The 20,187-nt window shown below is 38.8% G+C and overlaps 1 protein-coding gene across 1 annotated transcript in view; it reads right to left on the bottom strand.

Annotated features, from left to right (window-relative positions):
- Window positions 1–1,153: 1,153 nt before the first annotated feature.
- PRUNE2 (prune homolog 2 (Drosophila)) overlaps window positions 1,154–20,187 on the bottom strand; it is a 159,460-nt gene continuing 140,426 nt past the window's right edge. Inside the window, exons 15-22 of the mRNA XM_009882758.1 lie at window positions 19,805–19,978; window positions 14,514–14,616; window positions 10,919–11,050; window positions 10,679–10,765; window positions 7,167–7,265; window positions 4,757–4,795; window positions 3,198–3,245; window positions 1,154–1,175 (exon numbers count right to left, since the gene is read on the bottom strand). Of these exons, the coding sequence (XP_009881060.1) occupies window positions 1,154–1,175; window positions 3,198–3,245; window positions 4,757–4,795; window positions 7,167–7,265; window positions 10,679–10,765; window positions 10,919–11,050; window positions 14,514–14,616; window positions 19,805–19,978 (704 nt within the window). The remainder of the gene's footprint in view (window positions 1,176–3,197; window positions 3,246–4,756; window positions 4,796–7,166; window positions 7,266–10,678; window positions 10,766–10,918; window positions 11,051–14,513; window positions 14,617–19,804; window positions 19,979–20,187) is intronic.

Raw genomic sequence — 20,187 nt, 5'->3', positions numbered from 1 at the left:
CTGCTGAAGAATGGACTGAGAGACTGCAGTTATTTCCCAATGAATATGAGGACTTACACTGCCATGTCTTTTGTGCCAGTACACAGGACAGCAGCAAACAAGAAATTATTAGGGTTTTTTTTTTCCTTTTCATGCTTTTACTGCTGTGTTCTATGACACAGACAAAAACCTGCATTGTAACACTTTTTTAAAAATATATTAGATACACTTTGAACAACACTTTGACTCCCAACTGTAGATTGATACATTTAACCTTCAGTTGTTAGTAGGAAATACTAAGTATTTGTTTCATATTCACAGCATGAACAGCCTTTATGATTGGAGTTAGGATGCCATTTTAAGACTCGTAACTTCAAAAAAAGAGTTCTGGAAAAACAGATTTAAAAAAACAACAATAACAAATTAATGCTCCAAAGCTTTTAGAACATATGACAATCATTTATAGGATTAGCTGCTTCTATAAAAACTATCCCTAAAATAAAGATAGTAAACTAAATTATTAAAATAGAATTAATTTCAGTTACTCATTTGTCCTCTGGGAAGTCTGCTTGATGATTAATTATTATTTTTTGAGTGCACCAGTCTTTTCTGTGACTGACTAAAATTCGGGTTAAGTGAATATGGACAGACTTTTCAGACAGCAAGAAACAGACAAATTCAAGAAAGTCCTGCATCATTTTCTAGAATTATTTTTAAATAACAAAGTTGCTGCTGCTCTGTGACACAACCAAGCTAATGTTTATTGTAACAATAACAACTATTCTGTTCAGCTATGCATAAACATTAATATGCTGAAGACAAAAATGAAACAAAAATCCACGTCCTCATTGACTTGTTCATGAGGCACACTGTTGGTAAAATGGTATCCTTTAAACAGAACTTGCACACACACACAGAAACAATGCTAGATGATATAGCTTTCCTAATGAAAACTCTCTTATTGAAAACACAAAAATAACCAGGCCCAAAATTCTGCTGTTTCCATGGCAACAGGGTTGGCCCTTTTGGTCTTCTTGAATTGCTGAATGACACAGAAAAATCATAAACCAAACAAAATGAACTCAAATTGCCTATTGCACACTGTGGTCATGGGTGTCTGGGTGATGAAAATCCAAGTGAATCCTCTTCTTCAAATGCCTGGCCGTGGTGGCTTTTATTTCAGGGTCATGTCAATGCTATATATTAAAGAAAACAAACAAACAAACAAACAGAAAAGAACAACAACAAAAAAAAGAAATCAGTGCTACAAAACACATGGCTAGTCATTTGCACGATCTTGAGCTCCCCCAAAGTACCAAGCATCCTCATCTCTCAATTAACTAAAATGCATTGGTGTCAAATAATTTACACACATCATATCTACTATATATAGAAAATACAAACATAAATAAAATCTGTTACTGTTTTACCGAAATTAATAACTACCTTCCCAGCAATGCCAATCTCAAGTAGACACCAGATGTGGAAAGATACACTGCTGGTGCCCCTAAAAATGTTTCTGGAAGTATAGTTTTGCCATTTAGTGCCAAGCACATGTCTTCAAACACTTTACAAGTATTCTTTAGAATAAGAAGTTGTCATTGTAAACGTTGCATCAAAATACAATTTTCCTCACAGAGTACATAACTATTTAAAGCACCCTCAATATTTATCAACTGTTACAGAACACACAGGTTCTTCACTGTGAATTATTTCATTTTTTTAAGTTATGAGGAAGTGCAAGAAGTTGAACAAAATGGAACACAAGAGACCATGACAATAGACAAAAGCCTTTGGAATAGATATGACAAAGACAACAGAAGCAAACTAAGAGCTGGGCAGACTCCAGAGAGGTTTTAGCAGAAAGCGCACAGCAGAAAAGTCTGTGTAAAACTGCTGTTACCATTGTGGAAGCATTTACATGTGAAATCCTATTTCCTGAAGAAATGACACCAGAAATGTGTGTTATGACCACAGTAAAATTATTGCTGCTTCTGAAGACAGATTCATATTTATGCAGAGAAAATAAATAGCAGAAATTAGCATTCATTTGGCCTCAACTACATTTAGTTTAAGCTAAATAGAAATTCTCTTCTCGTATTGCTTTTTGCTGTCCAGCTTCTCTTTTGAGAAAAACAGGAAAATTGTTCAAGCCACAAAAAGGCCAAAATCATAAATAAATAGTCTTTATTTTCTGTTCTCGTACTTTAAAAAAAAACAGTTCTGATGTTGACTCATTATAGAATAAACAGTGCCTGAGAAGTTAAAAAAAAAAAGAGATGCTCAGAAATCTTATGTCAACTGCTTGAGGAATTATTTGCCCGCTTAATACTCATATTATTGATGGAATCTTTTACTGAGGAGCCAGGCTTACTACACGCTGCTTCCTGAAGAAGACTCCAGTGTGAGACACCATGTATTTCTACATACCAATCAGAAGGGGAGGGACAGCAAAGTCCCCGTCCCCCCTCCCCTGTACACACTGGCTGGGGATACCCTCGCTGCCGCAGTGGCTAGTCCTCCTCACACGCTGTTCTAGCGACGAGCTGCTAGCGCTTGCATGACACGCTGCAGCTACAAACACCCTCACCGACGCACAGACAGAGCAGTGCAGGGTTTTCCATTCGCAGGCTTTGGTTATGGTATCAGACGGAGGAACAGCATGCCAGAGGACTGACACATTCCCATTTCCAAGGGAACCAGCCCAGCTTTGGAAGGAAGAGATGTAAAGGTACCAGAGATTTAGGCAGGGAAATAACTGTGAAAGAAGCTGAGGAGCACAAAAAGCAAGAAGAAGGAAAACATCAAGAACACACCCCGGAAATCTAAGTAAAATAGAAGACTTTTTAATCTCTGAATGAGGATGGCGAGTTTACCACTTTTAATTGAGGACAATGCATGGGACCATCTTCACTCTGATCATGTTGCACTTTTTCTATCTGTTTTTCACATAACTTAACCTAATTATCCTCAGGCTAGGAATTCTATCTGCTTGGAAATGGTCGAGGACGCTTTGAACACATCTGCAATGCAAATATAATAAATCCTAACTTCAGTGCTTTTTGTGCATGCATATGCTGAATCGAGTTCCTGAAAGTAACTATAAAAGCAGTCAGGTCTCCGAAAAGCTTTATGGAGTCTACCCAGCCTCAGTTCCTAGAAGCGTGGTTGTAAAATAATGTTAAAATGTAACGACAGTATTAGGCATAAATTCTTACTCCTGTTCCACTGAAGTCATTTCTGGGTCGTTTGAGAGGCAGCTAGTTCTGGGTACAAGGAAAAAGAGGTATAGTAAGCATTTCCTCTGTGTTTCTTTCTTTCTCTTCTTAAAAGTGACATCAAGTTTGGGGGATGTAATAACTAACTGTAGTGAGTATCTTTGACAGTACAAACACACAGAAGTTATCGATAGGAATGTAGTGAGCTAAGTGCCTGCAACACAAATTAGTTTTTGCGTAATAAATTTTTAAGCTCTTTCTTTAAGTTAGGAAAGGGAAATGCACTACAGTGACTTCATACATCCAACAATAACAATAATCAGTGATGCCTCATATGAATATTTAGTTCCCCTTTCACTTGCTATGCTGCAGTCTGCGCTCTTTTAAATGAAAGGAGTAACAAGAAAGCAGCTTTCTTCCACAGACTTTTCATTGTCATATACTACAATGAGTTTGAAAATGTTTGAACAGAAGGGACAGAAGTTGCATTTCAAGGTTGGGTGGGCCTCTTTTGTTTAACAAAATATTCAGGTGGTATCAGATAACTAGTTATGTAAATTTATTGCTTCTTGGGCAGTCCAACTGCTAGAATCAAAAAGCAGTGGCCAGTGTTTTAGGTATTTTCTGAGGCTGTTGTAAAAGCTAATCTCAGGAGAATCAGAGGAAAACGTGTACTGCAAAAGAAGAAACTTCAGAAAAAAAATACAATAAAGAAGAAGTGGTAAGATAAAAATTTTAAAGCGCTAAAGGAAGAAGATTGAAAACAATCTTCAAAAACTCAAAACCTTTTGTTATAAAAACCGCAGGGAGAATGTCATACTAGAACCAACAGATGCAGCTGCCTTCCCCAGAATCTTGTGCGACGCACAGCTGAAAAAAGTGCACTGGATCCTTTCTAAGCTGTGCTTAGTCAGTCAAGGATTGTGTCCTTCCAGTCAAGGATTTCTATGGTACGTAACACCATACTGCCTCAGCGTGTTAAAGTCAAAGCACAGAGTTACAAGTTTAAAGTATCTGATCATCAGCTGACACTGATTTATTAATTGACCATAAACAATACACTGTTATCAAATATTAATCCACTGGCCCATCCAATCAACACTGGAAAGACAGGAAAAGTTACCCACCTACCCTAACTGAGAATGAGGTACAACAGCTATCCTTAATTTAGTAAATTGTAAAAAATAATATTTATAAAGAACTATTTCCTAAAAACTTTATGAATCATCTGACATAATGGGCGAAGGGTAGGAAATGTCTAATGAACCATTTTAATGGAGTAAAAAAGTGATTTCAGTCCTCCCCGTGACTATAGAAACAATCATCAAAAGATATCAAAAATGTTTTTTATAGTGTAATGGCATGATCATTTCTTACTGAGGCCCAACGGCAGGCTGCTTATAGTGAGAGGGGAAGTCAATTCACAAATGTGGCAACTTACACAGTAATTGAAACTACGAGTTGGTTGCTGTACCAAGCACACAACGTACTACTGCATTCAATCCATTCCTGCGAACCAAGTAAATATAATGCCAGCATTGAGCTGAAAGCTATCTTACTTAGCTGTTTCTGAAGTTTCCCTCAGCTCTTCATCCAGTCTGCATGAGTAAAAGTTATTGATATAAAGAAACAAAGAAGCAAGCAGAGCGTAAGAGAGAAGCAGAGCAATAGCAGAGCAAAGAACAAATATAGTACATGCGTCTAAAATAGCCACCCAGTGTTATGCACTGACCCTACAGCTCTTCAGTTCAGTATGATGCCGTTTATCCTTGTGCTCAACCCACCTTTAATTTGTAACTCCTTACTTAGCTCATTTGGAGGCAGAAACATAAAAGCAGCAGGGATCTGCGGCATGCCCAGTGGACAGAGCTGAAAGCGTTCAGTTGCTGTATCAGATAGTATTAAACTAGCTGCAGCCTGGGCCAAGTCAAGGACGTTTACAGTTGAGTAAGTTTTTATTTACAAGGGAGGCTGATCTCAACAGCTTGAAGGGGAAAGTAAGATTCCACATCACTGCAAGTCCTCTCTCATTCAGCTGTTGAGGTCGCCTGCAGGTGAAAGGCTGTCACACAGATTCACTCCATTATGAGCAGCAGCACGGGCTAGAAAGCAAGTTTTACCTCATTCTTCTCTTAATACACTTCTCTTCATCATACCTTACAAGGTAAGAATGGGCGAAGGAAAAGAAAAGATGTACAAGTTCATATGACACCACAGGCACAGTGCATCCCACTTCCATCAAAACTACCAACCGACCACACAACCCAAATCCTGACATAACCCTATGTACGTTCTACAGATGGGATTCCTCGTGACCATAGTGGTATTTCTGTTCTTGTCAGTAGAGCAATGATGAAGCTGAAAGCTGAATTTTATTTTGCTACAGGAATCTTTCTCAATTTGCAGCAGAAGGGAAGCTATCAGCTGAACACGGCTCTTTGACCTGTGGAATTCCTTTGGGAATAACTACTCGCTGTGCCTTGAATGCACACATCCACTAAACCTTCGTATCACGACATCTCGAAAATCTTTGCCACCAATGGGCACACTTGTCACCTTTCGATTTTTTTCTTCGGCAAAATCATGATCTCTCATCTGGCTGCTGACGACATGAACTAGGCAGTTCCCTAAAATTCCTTAAGGTCTAAGTCCTAAAGTTTCTTTGATACTGGTGCTGTGATCGTTTCACCTTTGGTCTGAGAGGTGAATGCACTTTCCAAACAATTTTCAGTCCACAGGGAAGAAAAGATGTGTGTAACACAGATATGTGTACTGCTACAGACAGTGTAACAGTAGAAACAGAGAAATGCACTGAATTAACAGGTTAAGGTCTGTATCAGAGAGAACTACAAGAAACTAAAATGTTTACAGGAATTAGAAGAGGAAAGGAGGGAAGGAGGAAGGGATGGAGGGAGGATGAAAAAATTTTAGGGATGTTAAAACGTTCTGGACATCTCTTTATCAGGTAACCAGTGACCTCTGTGCTCTGCATTCTTAGCATCACTCCATCTCTAAAGTTACAGCAGCAAATAAATTTGAGTTAAAGTCCCTACGATCCCCGATTTCATGGCCGTATTTTACTATTTTTACAAGTGCCACTGCAAGAATTGAGCTTCCCACTTGCTCCCTGGAGTTACACCACGAGTATCAGAGCAACCACCAGCCCGATGAAGGAAATTTTGCTGCTTTGGCAACTACTGTGAGGCAGGTGTGAAAACTCCTGCCTGGGTTGAAGAGATCTATGACAGCTCCAAAAGAAGTGTTCTTCATACCTAGTCACTGACAAACCATAAGGGAAAGACAATCATACTTGTGTATTTACTCATCAAAATACTTTCTAGTACAGCATGCTTGCCTGTTCAAAACCTACGACATTTGATAAAAAGAATAATAATAGAAAAGCATTCCTTAGCAGCATTATCTTTTTAATAATGACCCACATGATTGATCTTCAAGGTTTTCAGTGTTGGCATACCATTTCAGTGTTTTGTTTTCAGGTCTGAAAAAAAGCCAGTTGAGATGAGCAATTCAAATCAACTTCCTACAGTAGTTTTAGTAGGTATCTTTCCTTTAGAAATACCTGCATTTAAAAAACCTTTACACATAAGAAGCATGAGTTCAGAACCACTGTCTTTCAGTTACATAGTCACGGCACTGATGAAGGGACTCTGAGCATAAAAGTTTTTCTTTGTTTTACCAGCAGTACCATTTGGTCCAGTACAAAACCTTCCTCTTCCTATAAACACTGGTTCCCCTAAGAGTATATACTTATTGTGTTTTGTGTTTCGATTACACAGTGATTTCCTGCTTCTGAGTTTGACAGTGGAATTCTTGTGGAATAACACAAAAGCATGTGTAACAATATCAAGAAGCGGCTTTCTTCTTTTCTTACAGACTCTGAAACATTATTATTAGTTTGTGGAAATAATTGCTGCTAGAACAAGTACAGGCTTACTGTACATCACTTACTTGACAATACTGTCGGGTATGTGCACGTATTCCATTGGAATCATCTCACGGAGCTCTGCCAATGTGTTGACGTACTGTATCTTACTGCTGAACTTAGAGCTGGGACACAGAAACAACATGTTAATTGGCTTTCCCCCAAAACCTTTTACGATATATTAAAAAAAGAGAAGGCATGAACTTAATGTATTAAATAATTAAGCATTTTCTTGTTTGTATTTCAATTACAGAGTTCAGCTGATCATGAGCATACCTGAGTTCTAGTGACCTGTAAATCAAGTCTAGACCTTTCGCTGTTCCATGCTTAGGCTGAATTACAGTATTTAGGACAACATTATAAATTGTAATGCCTACATAATAGGCAATGCGATCAGTTTTTCAGTTTGAAGGAGATGTATTAAAATTCTGAAAAGAATCAAACCCTGTTCAGCATACTTACATGTAAAAGGAGATGGGAAGCATTCACTTAATGGGGTCATGATGAATTGACATCAAGTGCTCATGACGAAGTAGCATTTATATTTGACACTGATTGTCAATCAAACATAGTAAAACTAAACTTCCTCATTTGTTTAGATGAGCACATATCTGATTTTGTATGCGCATGCCTACTCTTACTGCAGGGCCTTATTATGAGGAAATACTTCCCTTGTTTATTTTAGCTGTGCTATATGATCCTTTATTGTGTTTGAGAAACGATCACTCAGAAAAAGGCAAAACTTTTCAGAAAACACACTTAAAAAAGGCTATTCCCTTGTCTAACCTCAATCAGTTGATATGTATCAGCTTATGAGAAATCTGTCTTTCTCATTTAACTCATAAAGCAATTTTCCAAATTTAGCTGTGGTTGCATTTAGTCTTTTAACATCAGTAACAGTGACAAATGCACATTAACCGTAAATGTTCTTAGGTGTAGGCCATGAGAAACAGAGCATATTCTTCCTATTTACTGCTGATTTGGGGGTAAGACCAGACAACATGAAGCCTCTGAAACAGCTCTGAGCAGAAGGTTACTGTCCCTCCCCTTACCATATGTATGTTCCTAATAAGGTAAAGTGAGACAACTGAAATAGGAATACACGAAGGTACTGTGAATGGTTGTTTAAACTCATCCGCTTTAACATGTCTCTGTACCAGATTAGTATCACTAGGCACGCACACCAGAGCAGGCCAATGATCATGTTTTAAGATGCATGAATCACTCACAATTGTCTAGTCAAAGTAATGATAACATACTGATAATTCTTAGCATTTTATAGAAAATGTTAATCATATTGTGCATTGTCTGAACTACAGCTAAAGTAACTTGGCCAGCTGCAAGCCAAGCAGAAGCTTCTAAAGACTGGGGAGGGGGGAAGGGAAAAAAAAAAGTAAAATATCTTTTAAGGGTTCATTTTTCCACTTGAGGATTCTCCTGGGTCCATTAATTTTACCCCAGTGATTGATTTCTGAGTAATTGCTTTATGTGGGAATCCACGTAGGGGCATGCCAAATACATGACCAAAGTAAGAAGTCCTTGTTTCCTTCAGACTTTAGGGGAGGCGTCCTGCCAATAGTGGTAAACTTCCTATTATTTAAATATTTCCATCAAATACCAAATATCTTTCGCAGACACTTGTTTTATCGGAAATCTAATTTCTTACCTAACACAGGTAAGATGATCTCTAGTGTGAATATATGGTCCATAAAGAGTATCTAGGATCTGTCTTTGCAACCATTAGTTCTTTCTTCCTGTGTATTCATGCAACTGTTTCATGTTTATCAGTTGAGTCCCAGACTCCCCTGAATGACCTTGCCGGTTTCTGAGGCAGAACTGACTGTAGTACGCTCTCAGTGACTTGACTGTCCCTTGCCATTCTGTTGTCTTTCAGTTCCTCAATTCCTACTGTTTTGTCCTGCATCTCAGCTGAAATAGAATTTAAATTATGTTGCTCATGTTTAGCTATCTACCTCACTGAAATCTCTGCTTGCCTTGGGACCAATTAATTTCTTACTCTAAAATTCCCACACTGCATGTCAGCAGTTTGGTGAACAGCTTGGGGCTAGCAAACTAAGCTACAGCCATCGGCCTTCAATCTAAACAAGTTTCTATCTCCTTACATTGCCTTTTACTGAATTGACTCTCTGTTTTCATGCCTCTCAGAGTCTTTTACTCAGCTTTCTCATAGTGCTCTTCTGTCTGGTGAGGGTTCAAATATCTTATGTCATCTTCCACAAAAGTCACACTGGCCATGTGTCCTGCCCACCTTTTTTCAGCTCCCATTAGCACTTCGCTTTCTTCTTGCACAGAGACTCAATCTACTTGTCTGAAATGGACAGTTTTAACTAGTCTCTATTGTGTCTAAGTTTTGTACTGCTAATTTGCTCTGCCAAACTGTTTAGAGTGAATCTTTTCTCCTGTTTGGGAATGCAAAACCTCTAGTCGCTGCTGCTCAGTATGGTCATTCTGAGTAAAAAACTAATGAAACATACATGGCATATTTGACTTTTTAAAATTTTACTGCCTACCTTTCCTCTGGGAGCAAATAGGATGCCAACAAAAATACCTCAGACACCAAATGCAACTCAGTGAATCCCCATCATGACTGTTGATAATTCCAAGTATTGCTTCCCTGTTATTCTGAGTTTTTTAATTGTTGCTTTCTACTTGATATTAAAGACACCACATCTGAAAGAAGAAGCTCCGCTATGACACTCTGCCTGTCGCACTTTGGCAGCAATGGGAGAACTCATGTGCTTCCCCATCCCAGTGTCACCCTGTCAGGACAGAGCACCCTGTGACAGACACCTCCAGTGTCCTCATCACCACCAGTGTCCTTCAGCAGCAGCCTGAGGGCAGACCTCTCTGAGGTCTGCCATGATGTATGTTATTTGCTTCTGTAGTTGATGCTTCTTCTCTAGCCTGAAGCAACTCCTTCTCATGCCTGTCAGTCTGCTCTCCCCGATCTCAGGATTTCAACTTCATAGTTGCCCATCTTCTTCAACAACTTGTGAGCTCTTCGGGGTCTGTAACATTTCTTTGCTATTTTAATAATCAAAGCATTATTTCTTGGTGGCATAGAACCTTTTCTGGAACTGGGAAACAGTGAAATAGCTCAGGGTGCTGGCAGTCCTCTTGCATGAGCAGCAGCTCATTTTTTTATACCCAGAATTGTAGCTTAATCTGCCCTGCAGCCAGGATTTTTTTTATGAGGTGGTTATCATTACATGCAGACCCCTTTTCTACATGTCTTTTAGCTGGACTTGCAACAAAGACAACTTTAACGGACTGAATTCCCAGTTCTGCACACACATACAGGTTTACCATATCATGCCTGTGATGTCTGCAACTAGATACTCTTAGAAATCATGGGGTTTTTTCCATTCATTTTAGGAAACTCAGCTTCAACTGTCAAAATCCCAACATGAACTGTAAAATGAGTACTCTTCAGTGAAAGACTAACATCCATGTTCGATGATTTAGGGTGCTTCTGTATTTTTAGGGACACAGAAAATCACTGGTCTTCACCACATACCTTATAAAAGGTCGTGTCACAGCCAGAATTGTCCTGATAAACCATGATGGATGAACAATTATAAATGATTTCAAATTCTTCCGTAATCTAGAGTAAAAAAGAAACAGTTTCTTAAAAAAACAAAACAACACAAAACATACAGAAAGATCAGATACAGTGAACACTGTCATACAGGGCAGTAACAGAAATGGACAGTGTTTAAAATAATGGCTGTGGATCAGAAAGAAAAATACTACTTACCGTCGATCAATCATTTGGTAACACTTTTTCATCCAACCCAGTCCAGGCATCCTCCTTCTTGGTGTTGCTCCATTCAAGTAGACAATCATATAGTCTTCCGCTACCATTAGCTCTAAGGTACTGATTACATAGCTGATAAAAGTACAGAAGTAAGTCAGCACATACTTTACATTACCCACTTAAGCCCAAACCAAATCAGTCCACTAGGAATAAATCAAGGTCGACTAAGCAAGAGAAGACAGTGTTTTCTTTTCCTTTAAACCAGTGCAAACATTTAGCACCAGTTGACACGCTACCTGTAGATGCATAACTAGAAAACCACAGTCTTATCCGCATCTTCAGAAATATGTGATTTCCTTACAGAGATACAGTTTCATAGTGAGTTTCCAAATCCCACAGGTGACTTTGCTTTTTCTTAAAAGGGCATGAAATCATGAGATTTTGCAATGGAGAGTGTGGCAGGACCATGTGAAGTTCCAGGAACTTCTGAGATTAACTGTTGAGAAACTTCTCTTCACTATTAACCGCCATGTTTGTTCGATGAAAAATTAATAAGGATCAGGAGAAGATACTTGTCTATAATTCTTGTGACCTCACACTACTGCTACTGAGTCTGTTGCTGCCAACTACAAACACTGAATCTCAAGGCTAATAAAACTTGTCCATCAGCCTGCCTTCCAACGGGACAGAGCACCCCATGGCATCGCTTCATTTTGTGAGCAAAACACTCCCAACACTTATTAAATTCCTCAGCTCGGCAACGATAATTCAGGCAAAACACTGCTCTTGGGGCCAAACTCACCCTACCTAGAAGACCACGGTATTCAGTCAAATGAAAGGGTAGCTTCAAATTCTTGTCCGGGACTACATATGCAGCTGCTCCACTCAGTTTCAGTAGTCCCTACCTCACTTGGGAGTTGTTCATCACAGGAATGTTCAAACTGTTCTCTCTACTATCCAGCCCCAAGGCACGTGTACGTAAAAACTACAGTGAAAAATCACATGTCACACCTTAAAAACCTGAATACCTGAGTGCTCACTACAAAAGGCAACTCTACCCCTGAGCATAACGGCCCCTTTCACAGGTGTATGGGAATGACTCACGATCTAATCTGACCCTTAAATTCCTTAAGATGCAGTTTCTGTAAAAGAAGAATACGAAATCTAGTTCTCACCAAAGAGAGTGATATTTTAGCTGAGTGTAAAGTAGGCAGCCATTTGCAGACCACTTCCATGCATTTGAAAAATCCCATCTAAATCACTACTCACTCAATGCTTTTCACTGCTCTGTTCCTCGCCTCGCAGTTGCACATTTCTTGCTTTTGCCTGACATTTGTAAAGGTTCCTGTCTAACAGTGAAATAACAAAGCAAGGGATTGTATGGACACTCTGACGCAAAAAGCTTAATTTAACTGAACCTACTGACTATTTGACATGTTATGAAATTAGCCCCTCCCATAGGGCACAACTTCTTTAAAGGCATTTAGACACTGAAACATACAGAAAAGTGTGCATAAGTACTTCTGAAAACACTACAAGCCTTTCAGTTACAGAAACAGAGACAGTCTGAAAAATGGCTCTGTTTGCCTAGGTGCAAAGGGAATTGTGAATATTATGAATAATCAGTTATAATAAGAATAATCATGCATACTTCTCATCAGGAATAAGAGGAATATTACGACAAAAAGGAATCTCTGCTAGTTTTTTAGTCAGATCTCACTTATATACGCAACAGCTCTTATTCACTGTGGGTTGAATTAGACCATTTGCCATTTTAGGGATGCTGAGCTCTCTTGCAAACCTTACCTAACTGTTAATTTCTTATTATTTTGTAATAATAGTAATTCCTTTATTATTTGAAAAGATGGACAGAATTCCTCTCATTGCCTAGAACAATTCTCTCACTCAGAGAGCAAGAAGCATTGGTTTTGAATTTCAAAGTGCAGTTTTTCAAGTTGTGATCCTTTTAAAAAAACTTCTTATCTCTAGACTGTATCAGGTAGCCACAAATGAAACAGCAGAATGTTCTGTGTGGATCTGCATAATCTAGAAGAAATTATCAGAAACATACTGTACAAAAAATGAGAAGAGATTTAGTGATTTGCAGGTCTCTCCAGACCCCTGTATAATTCAATAGTAAAGAATTCACAAATATTTAAATGTGTCAGTTGGATATATTGTAAACTGTTGCACTCCCTCTATTTCAATGCAATTAATAAGACTACAACCAAAAGAAAGGGGTGATCTGATTTTTCCTTTTCTTGTTGTCTTACAGAGAACCAAGAGTCTATAAGCCTTTAAATAAGCTGAAGCTTCACATCCAACCTGAACTCTCTCTTATACTACTACCCCAGAAAAAGACATCGAGTTATAAAACTGACTTTGGCAATATCCTCAAGTGATGTGGAAAAGTCTCTTAAGGCTCGAAGCGGTTTTCCCTGCAGAGTCCATTTACCACCGGCTCTATCTATGAACAAGGCTCTTGGCTGAAGTCAAAGAATGACTATTTAATGTCAGCCACAGCTACTCACAGCTTTGTTCCCTAGTTATCAAGTTAAAAGCACTGTAGTAATTCCTCCCCTCTAAATCACTGGGCGTTGTGTAAATCAGTTACTGTAGATGACATGGGTGTCTTCGAGGCTCTACCAGACAAATGCTAGCTGTTGGTCTGACCGGAAACTAAAGCGCCCAATCTTGTTTTTCACATGAAGGCACAATGTTGAAGGCACTGGCTGTCACCACGTGCATCTTCAAGGACCGGAGTTTTAAGGAGACTGTGTCTGTGTTCTTGGTGCTTTGTAAGCTGCAAAGGGCAAAGGCCAGGCCTCTGCTGGCTTTAGAAATGACTTGCTGGGTTTTAGTACAGAAAACGCTGGGATGATTAATTTTTTTTAACAGCCATAAGTGGAAGTGGCTGGAGGCACTTCAGGGGAGTGCTGCCTTCACAGTTTTTGGCTGCCAAACCACGTTGCTATTAGGACTAATTTTCCTGTGATAAATTTGGGCTCATGTGGTCAAATTTGTGTCCTGCCCAACTCGCCCCTGCCACTTATAACTGAATCAGAAGCAGCTGGAGTCAGGAAATATACTCAGAGCTGTTTGTGTCAGCAACTGTCATTTACCCTGCATTTTTAAAACAAGTGTCACAAAATGGTCCTGTGACTCCTAAACACAGCCACAGTATATATTAAAAATACAATACACATCATGATAATATATAATAAACAATGAACAGTGAAAACCAGTCTGGTGGCAAGTTCCAGCTGATTGTTCCCAGCAAGGGCTGGAAATCACCAGTGAAACAGTGCAATGAGTGTAGGCCCAAGAAGCTGAAGATACTGCATTCTTTGACATTTAGGGAGATACCACAGTTAGATTTGGTCCCGACAAACACGCCTTAATTTGGGAGGGTGCGTAGGTAAAGAATACCAAAATACTCCACTGAGCAGTTTATCTAAAGCTGCTATTTTCCTTCAGATCACTCCCCTTCTAATGACCAAAATTACCTCTTAATTAATTAGACAGGTTATCTCTCACTACATAATTATGAGTACTAACACGAAAGCCTCTGTCACATTGCTCCCATATCACTCACAGGAAAAGATTTTCCATGACATAGTTGTAATCAGTTCGACTGCTGTCTGGCAAGAAGCATGCCGCAAACACAATGATAGCATTCAGACCATCACCATAGTATCCTGTGGAAAAAAAAACAAAAAGGCATTTTTATCTTTGTCAAAGGCTCTTAACAAGATAAATTTAAAAAGAAATCTCAAAGTCCTGGAATAGAATGATTATGTCTACTGCTGAAGAAGACCAAAAAAGTACAAACTATCATCAAGTGATAAGGAAATAGGATAGTCAGCTATGTTGAATTCCTGAAAAACACACTTAGCACAACTATTAGTAAACTTTTCATAGAGACCAGCAAAAAACCCTTATTCTACTTTGTAAGCAATACAATCTTATCTGAATTCCTGGTTCACTGCTTCTCCACAGCAATCGTGTGCTGAATGCTCACCTTTGACTGAGGAATAAGGGTCTACAGAAAATATCCTTCATTTGTTATCTTGCATCTTTTGCATGATGTTTCACAAAGTCTCACAGTCCAACCTGAGTTTGCTCACAGAGCTCCAATGGCCTCGGGATATTACAATTATCGCTGCACCCCACTATACCTTAAAAGCTCCTGGGTGTTGGTTAAATCCTTTGCTGCAAGTTTTGTACAGAAGACTTTTTTTAGCTTGGACACTGCAGTTGTCCAATATTGGCATTCTCTGGGCTGCACCATTGCCTAGTGACAGCTGTGAACCCTCAAAGTTGCAGTACTACTGTTCTGGAGTCCAGGACAGTTGCCTGTTACCCAAAAGAAAAATACTCTTTTTTTCATGATGGATTAATGCTGGTTAATATTCCCCACAACCCTTTGCAGCTGCTACAGAATTCTGTATTATTAATAATAAATACAAAATATTCCTGCATTTCAATTGAAAGTTTTGTTTAAAAGACACATGCAATCAGGAGGCAATTTATAAAGATGCTGTAGAAAGGGTTGTAGGTAGATAGCACTAATGATGCACAGAGATAGAAGCTGGATATACTTAGATAATGCGTTGAAAGCCTTTCAAAAGAGGCTGGGAGAAACCAACCATGAGGGAAAGATGATAATGTTTCTGAAGGAAGCCCTGAATCTCCCTCGGAGACAGGAAAACATTCCCAACCAAATTAAAGGATAATACCGGCAGCAATACAACACTTTCACAGATTTTAAGATTTTTACAGTACTTTTTGGATACTAGAGAGCAGTATCTAAGCCTAACTCAAATGCTTATAGAACTTCTTGCATTGCAGCCAGCTGATGAAAGCAAAATTCTCTATGGAAAGACAGAGATAATACACAATCCATGTGTGCTAACCAGGGAAGAGTGAAAGACAAGTTTGTTTTCTTCTTTCTCACTGAACACCTAAGCTGAGCCTCAGCTGGCTGAAATAAGGATAAGACGTTTACGTCAGGGAAGTAATTTCTTACACAGCTTTGTAGAGACCTTCAAAGAATCCAGAATTCCTGACAAAATGGGTGCTCCAAGGCACTTGCCCATGAAGTCATCCACACCAAGGAGAATCACAGCTGATTAATCTCAATGCTATGCCAGTCCTAAGGACATGCACAGAGGCGCTCTTCGTTCAAGGTTCTCAGCTGTTCCTTAAAGGACAGGAAAACACCACTGCCTCCACTGCCTCCCCAGTTACAAAGGGGAGCAAAAGAAGGATAAGTATCTGAGAGAAAAATGTGCACGTCAGAAGTAAGTCTCCTGCCTTGAGCCATATTGTTTCACAGCAAGGCTTGGCAAAGCAACCTGCTGAAGGATTATGTTGGACTTTTTTCTTTCTGAATTTAATTTGGTAGATTTGACAAAATACAATGCATTGGATATGCTGATAATACATATTGTCAATGTATTGACATAGACAATACCAACATTGAGTCAAGAATGCTAGCTAGCCTAGACCTCATCCACTGAAGAATCATTTGGACACTGCAGGAATCTTTCTGTCCTTAGCCTCAACTCTATCCTTCCATGATCCTGGCATCCCTTGTCTCCCCAGCATGCTGAAGGAGCTTTTTTACTGTCTCTCAAATTCCAAAGGCCAGCTAGTCTACAGCTGGACTTTCAGATTTAGTGAAGCCACTTTACAACAGCAGCCCAGCATATATCCACTGTCTTCTCCAGTCCCACAGTGCAGTGTTGCTCTCCATTCTGTTGGAGGACATGGACAGACAGAAGAGTTCAGCATTAGGGGTTGAGTTCAAGCCAAAGGGCAATGTGGATCTAACCACTTTAAACCATGTGACACAGCATGGTGTGTCACAGCTCCAGCTCATGTTAGGATCCAGTACACATGAACAGCATATCTATAGATATAGATATAGGTTTGAGTGATTGACTTCAGTGTTCCAGTGAAACTTTCAAGGTCAAATTCAAAGAGTTGCATTGCATTCTCTAGCAAGGATATACACAGGGAGGGGGAAGAAACTCTAGTCCTGTTTCCAGCACCTACACCTTTTAAGAGTTTGACCTGAAGGAATATACCAGTCTTCTGAAAGAAACAAAGAGAAAAGAAGTCCACCTACAACACTCACCACTTAATACTAATCTCTGTTATGTTTCTGTCTTCTCAATAGACCCACATACTTTCAAAGAGACAGTACTCATTTCACTTATCCCATCTTAACTCATCCCTCAGCAAAATCATTATGGAATAAGCAGCATTTTTTCCCCTCAGCTTTACAAATAGGGAGGAGATTTCCTTCCTTCCACAAATTTAAAAATCCTTAAAAGACAGGAAAATTTCTGTCATGCTGCCATAAAGCAATCTGTCCAGCTGGCTCAGGAGTTTAGCAGCAAGAGCACATTTTGGCAGGTGTGTCTACTAAATTACACAGCACTGTTTGCAGTCCATGTAAAGCAAAATGATTATGTGCAGATGCCACCTCACAGCACACAGAATAAAAACCCACTAATAAATCTAAGCCACTTTTTCTTACACATGCTTGTAGACAAGGAATGTTCACTCAAGAGAGAAGTGTTTTTTAATTCATCACTAGAAGCCAGTCAAAGCCATTTGCCCAAATTCTCAAACAGCCTATGCAGAGACAAATCTCTAAGAAATTTCTCCATCAACATATGTGGAAGGCAATCTCACACCTAGACTGCCAAGTCTGCTCTCTTTCCTATTTTGTGGCTACCATCTAGATTCTGCATTTGGTGTTATCTGTTGTTTGGCAGGGAGGAATGTTCAGTAGATCACTGAATCATCAAGAGATGCTTACCCTGACTTGCAATTAACTAATTTTAGCAAGAATCTGTTCTTAATCTTGAGATTAAAGGAAAGATTCCTGGCCCTCTAAAGCACTCCAAAGACACCAGTCTGTTGCCAAAGGGAACATCATACAGAATAGGCCTAGCTGCCATGACGTAGAAACTGTTCAAGCTGTCCAAAGTTTTCCTGTAACTCGTGCATCAAAATGATTTCGTTTTCACATCTTCATAAACACAGTCCTTAACTCACTGTGATATGGCTAGATTTCAGGCAAAATTTCTGATTTAGCCAGTGGTGGGCTCAAACTTATTGTTACATCTCACACCGTTTCTTTTACAATGGCTAAGTTACTGACCATTCAAAGTAAAGGAAACATAGTGTTCTTTATCTTAGGTTTGAGTGACCTAACAAAACAAGATGTCAGACATGTAAAGTTTGAATCCTCAGTATTTCACACTGAGAACCAAGCTGAATGACCTAGACTTCCATCAATGTGTACGTTATTATGTACTTCATAATTGCCCATCAGAGATGTCTGCCATTGGAACCAGTCCTTGTTCAAGAGTCAAGGAGCGCTCACTTAGGAGCTACTTCTCCACCCACTAAAATGGACTGGTATTTATTTTTCATAAAAGCTGGTATAAATTTATACATCAGCATCTAGTAGGAACTATACGCGACAGTTTTCACCGCAAATGTACCTAGACTAGTTCACAGCATACAAAAACCATATAAATAAACACCATTAGCAAGGCCTCAAAATATTTTATGTTTGTTTCCTAAATTATGCCATCTGTGTCTGTTTGCTAAACTGTGTCTGAGGTGTCATCACATTCATAAATCTTGGATGGTGTTGTTATGGTGTTGTTACAGCAGGAAAATGCTTGGAGGTTTAAATGTCTTTATTAATTCTGACTAAACCTTCTGCACACTGGCCACTGTGAACATCTGTAGGCTAGCATTTATCTGCTTTTAATATAAATGTGCAAATTTGAGGACCACATCCTCAGGTAATATAAATAAGCATAATTTATTTATGTCACTTTTACCAGATAGCAATTTGACACTGAAAATTTACTGGAACCAAAGGTTTACCTTTAAATGATGTTATGGATCAGCAACACTGTAACAGAAGCATCCTCATATAAACTCTGAGATTCTGAGTTACCTGCCTCAGTTTTTGCAGGAACAGAACAACTCATCCTTACTTAATACCTCACTTAACAGCTGGTAAACAGCGTCCCCCAAACATATAGAAACCAAAGATAATCTAAACCTGAGACACCAAGGAAAAGGCACTTAAAAAGCTTTGCTTCATTTTCTTCCTTCAATAGCTATAGCAATATTTATCCATTTGAATTAATTTATACAGACGTGTGTTAGTAACACCAGAACTACAAATTCTCTGAGGAGGTTAGGGAGCAGATGAGCGAAGGAGACAATATAGCAAGTACATGAGGTCGTTTTCCTACTTTAAATGTTTTCTTTGATATGCTATTTGATAATCATTAACAAATTATGTGAAAAAAACATTAAACAGTTGCTGGTGAAGTGCTATCTGCTGACAAACTACAAATGGCAGAAAACTAACATAAGGAGCTTAGCCAGATGAATAGATGCCCCAGGGAAAACTGTATGTTTTTCTTTCGCCACTCTACTTGTTTAGATCTGTGCACCCACATACATCATTCAACAAATCACAGAGCACTATACTTCCTTATGCAAAAGTCTTTCACAAAATCCACAGAATAAAGTTTTCATTTTTTTTTTCTATAGCACAGAAGTTTTCTTTCTTACTCTAAGACAGTTTTAGCCTACAATGACCAGATTGTTACAGACACATGTACATCAGTTTATTTGTTGCTCCTGAAATTGCTTTGTATTTAAAATACTCATTAGTCATTGCCACACTGAATTAAAAGCCAGGTTGATTTCAGCCGTGGCTGAAAAATAAACTCTCTCTCCTTGCCAGTATGATAACTGAACTTAAATAGAAATAAATCATGGTCAATAAAGTATCAATTTTTCACATCAATCTAAAAAATGCATTCAGGGTTTTCCTACCTCCATGTGAAATGACCTTTTTGTAAGGTTCAATCACTTTCATATCAATTCTTTGTTCTTGTTCTCCAATAACCACTGTTCTCCACAACCTGTTGTCCTCTCGCTCCTCTTCAGCTGTGTACTCTGGAATTGATTCAGACTCTTCCTGGGAAGCATCCTTAGTAGCAGTCTGCTCTTCTGAAAAATAAAATTGTATATATTACATCTTCCTGTAAAAGTTCTAAATATTTTCTCTGTTACATACAGTTGAAATGGATGACTGAAATCAACTGCACTTTTACAGCACTACCCTGGATCTGCACTGGTATAAATAAGAGCAGAATTTGATCATCTAACAGTCAGTAAATGAGAAGTTTCTGGGTTTTTTAAACTTTTGATCATTA

Source organism: Charadrius vociferus, unplaced genomic scaffold (genome assembly GCF_000708025.1).
Source record: "Charadrius vociferus isolate BGI_N301 unplaced genomic scaffold, ASM70802v2 scaffold560, whole genome shotgun sequence".
In the NCBI taxonomy this organism is placed as follows: domain Eukaryota; kingdom Metazoa; phylum Chordata; class Aves; order Charadriiformes; family Charadriidae; genus Charadrius; species Charadrius vociferus.
This window is presented reverse-complemented; position numbering and strand designations above follow the sequence as displayed.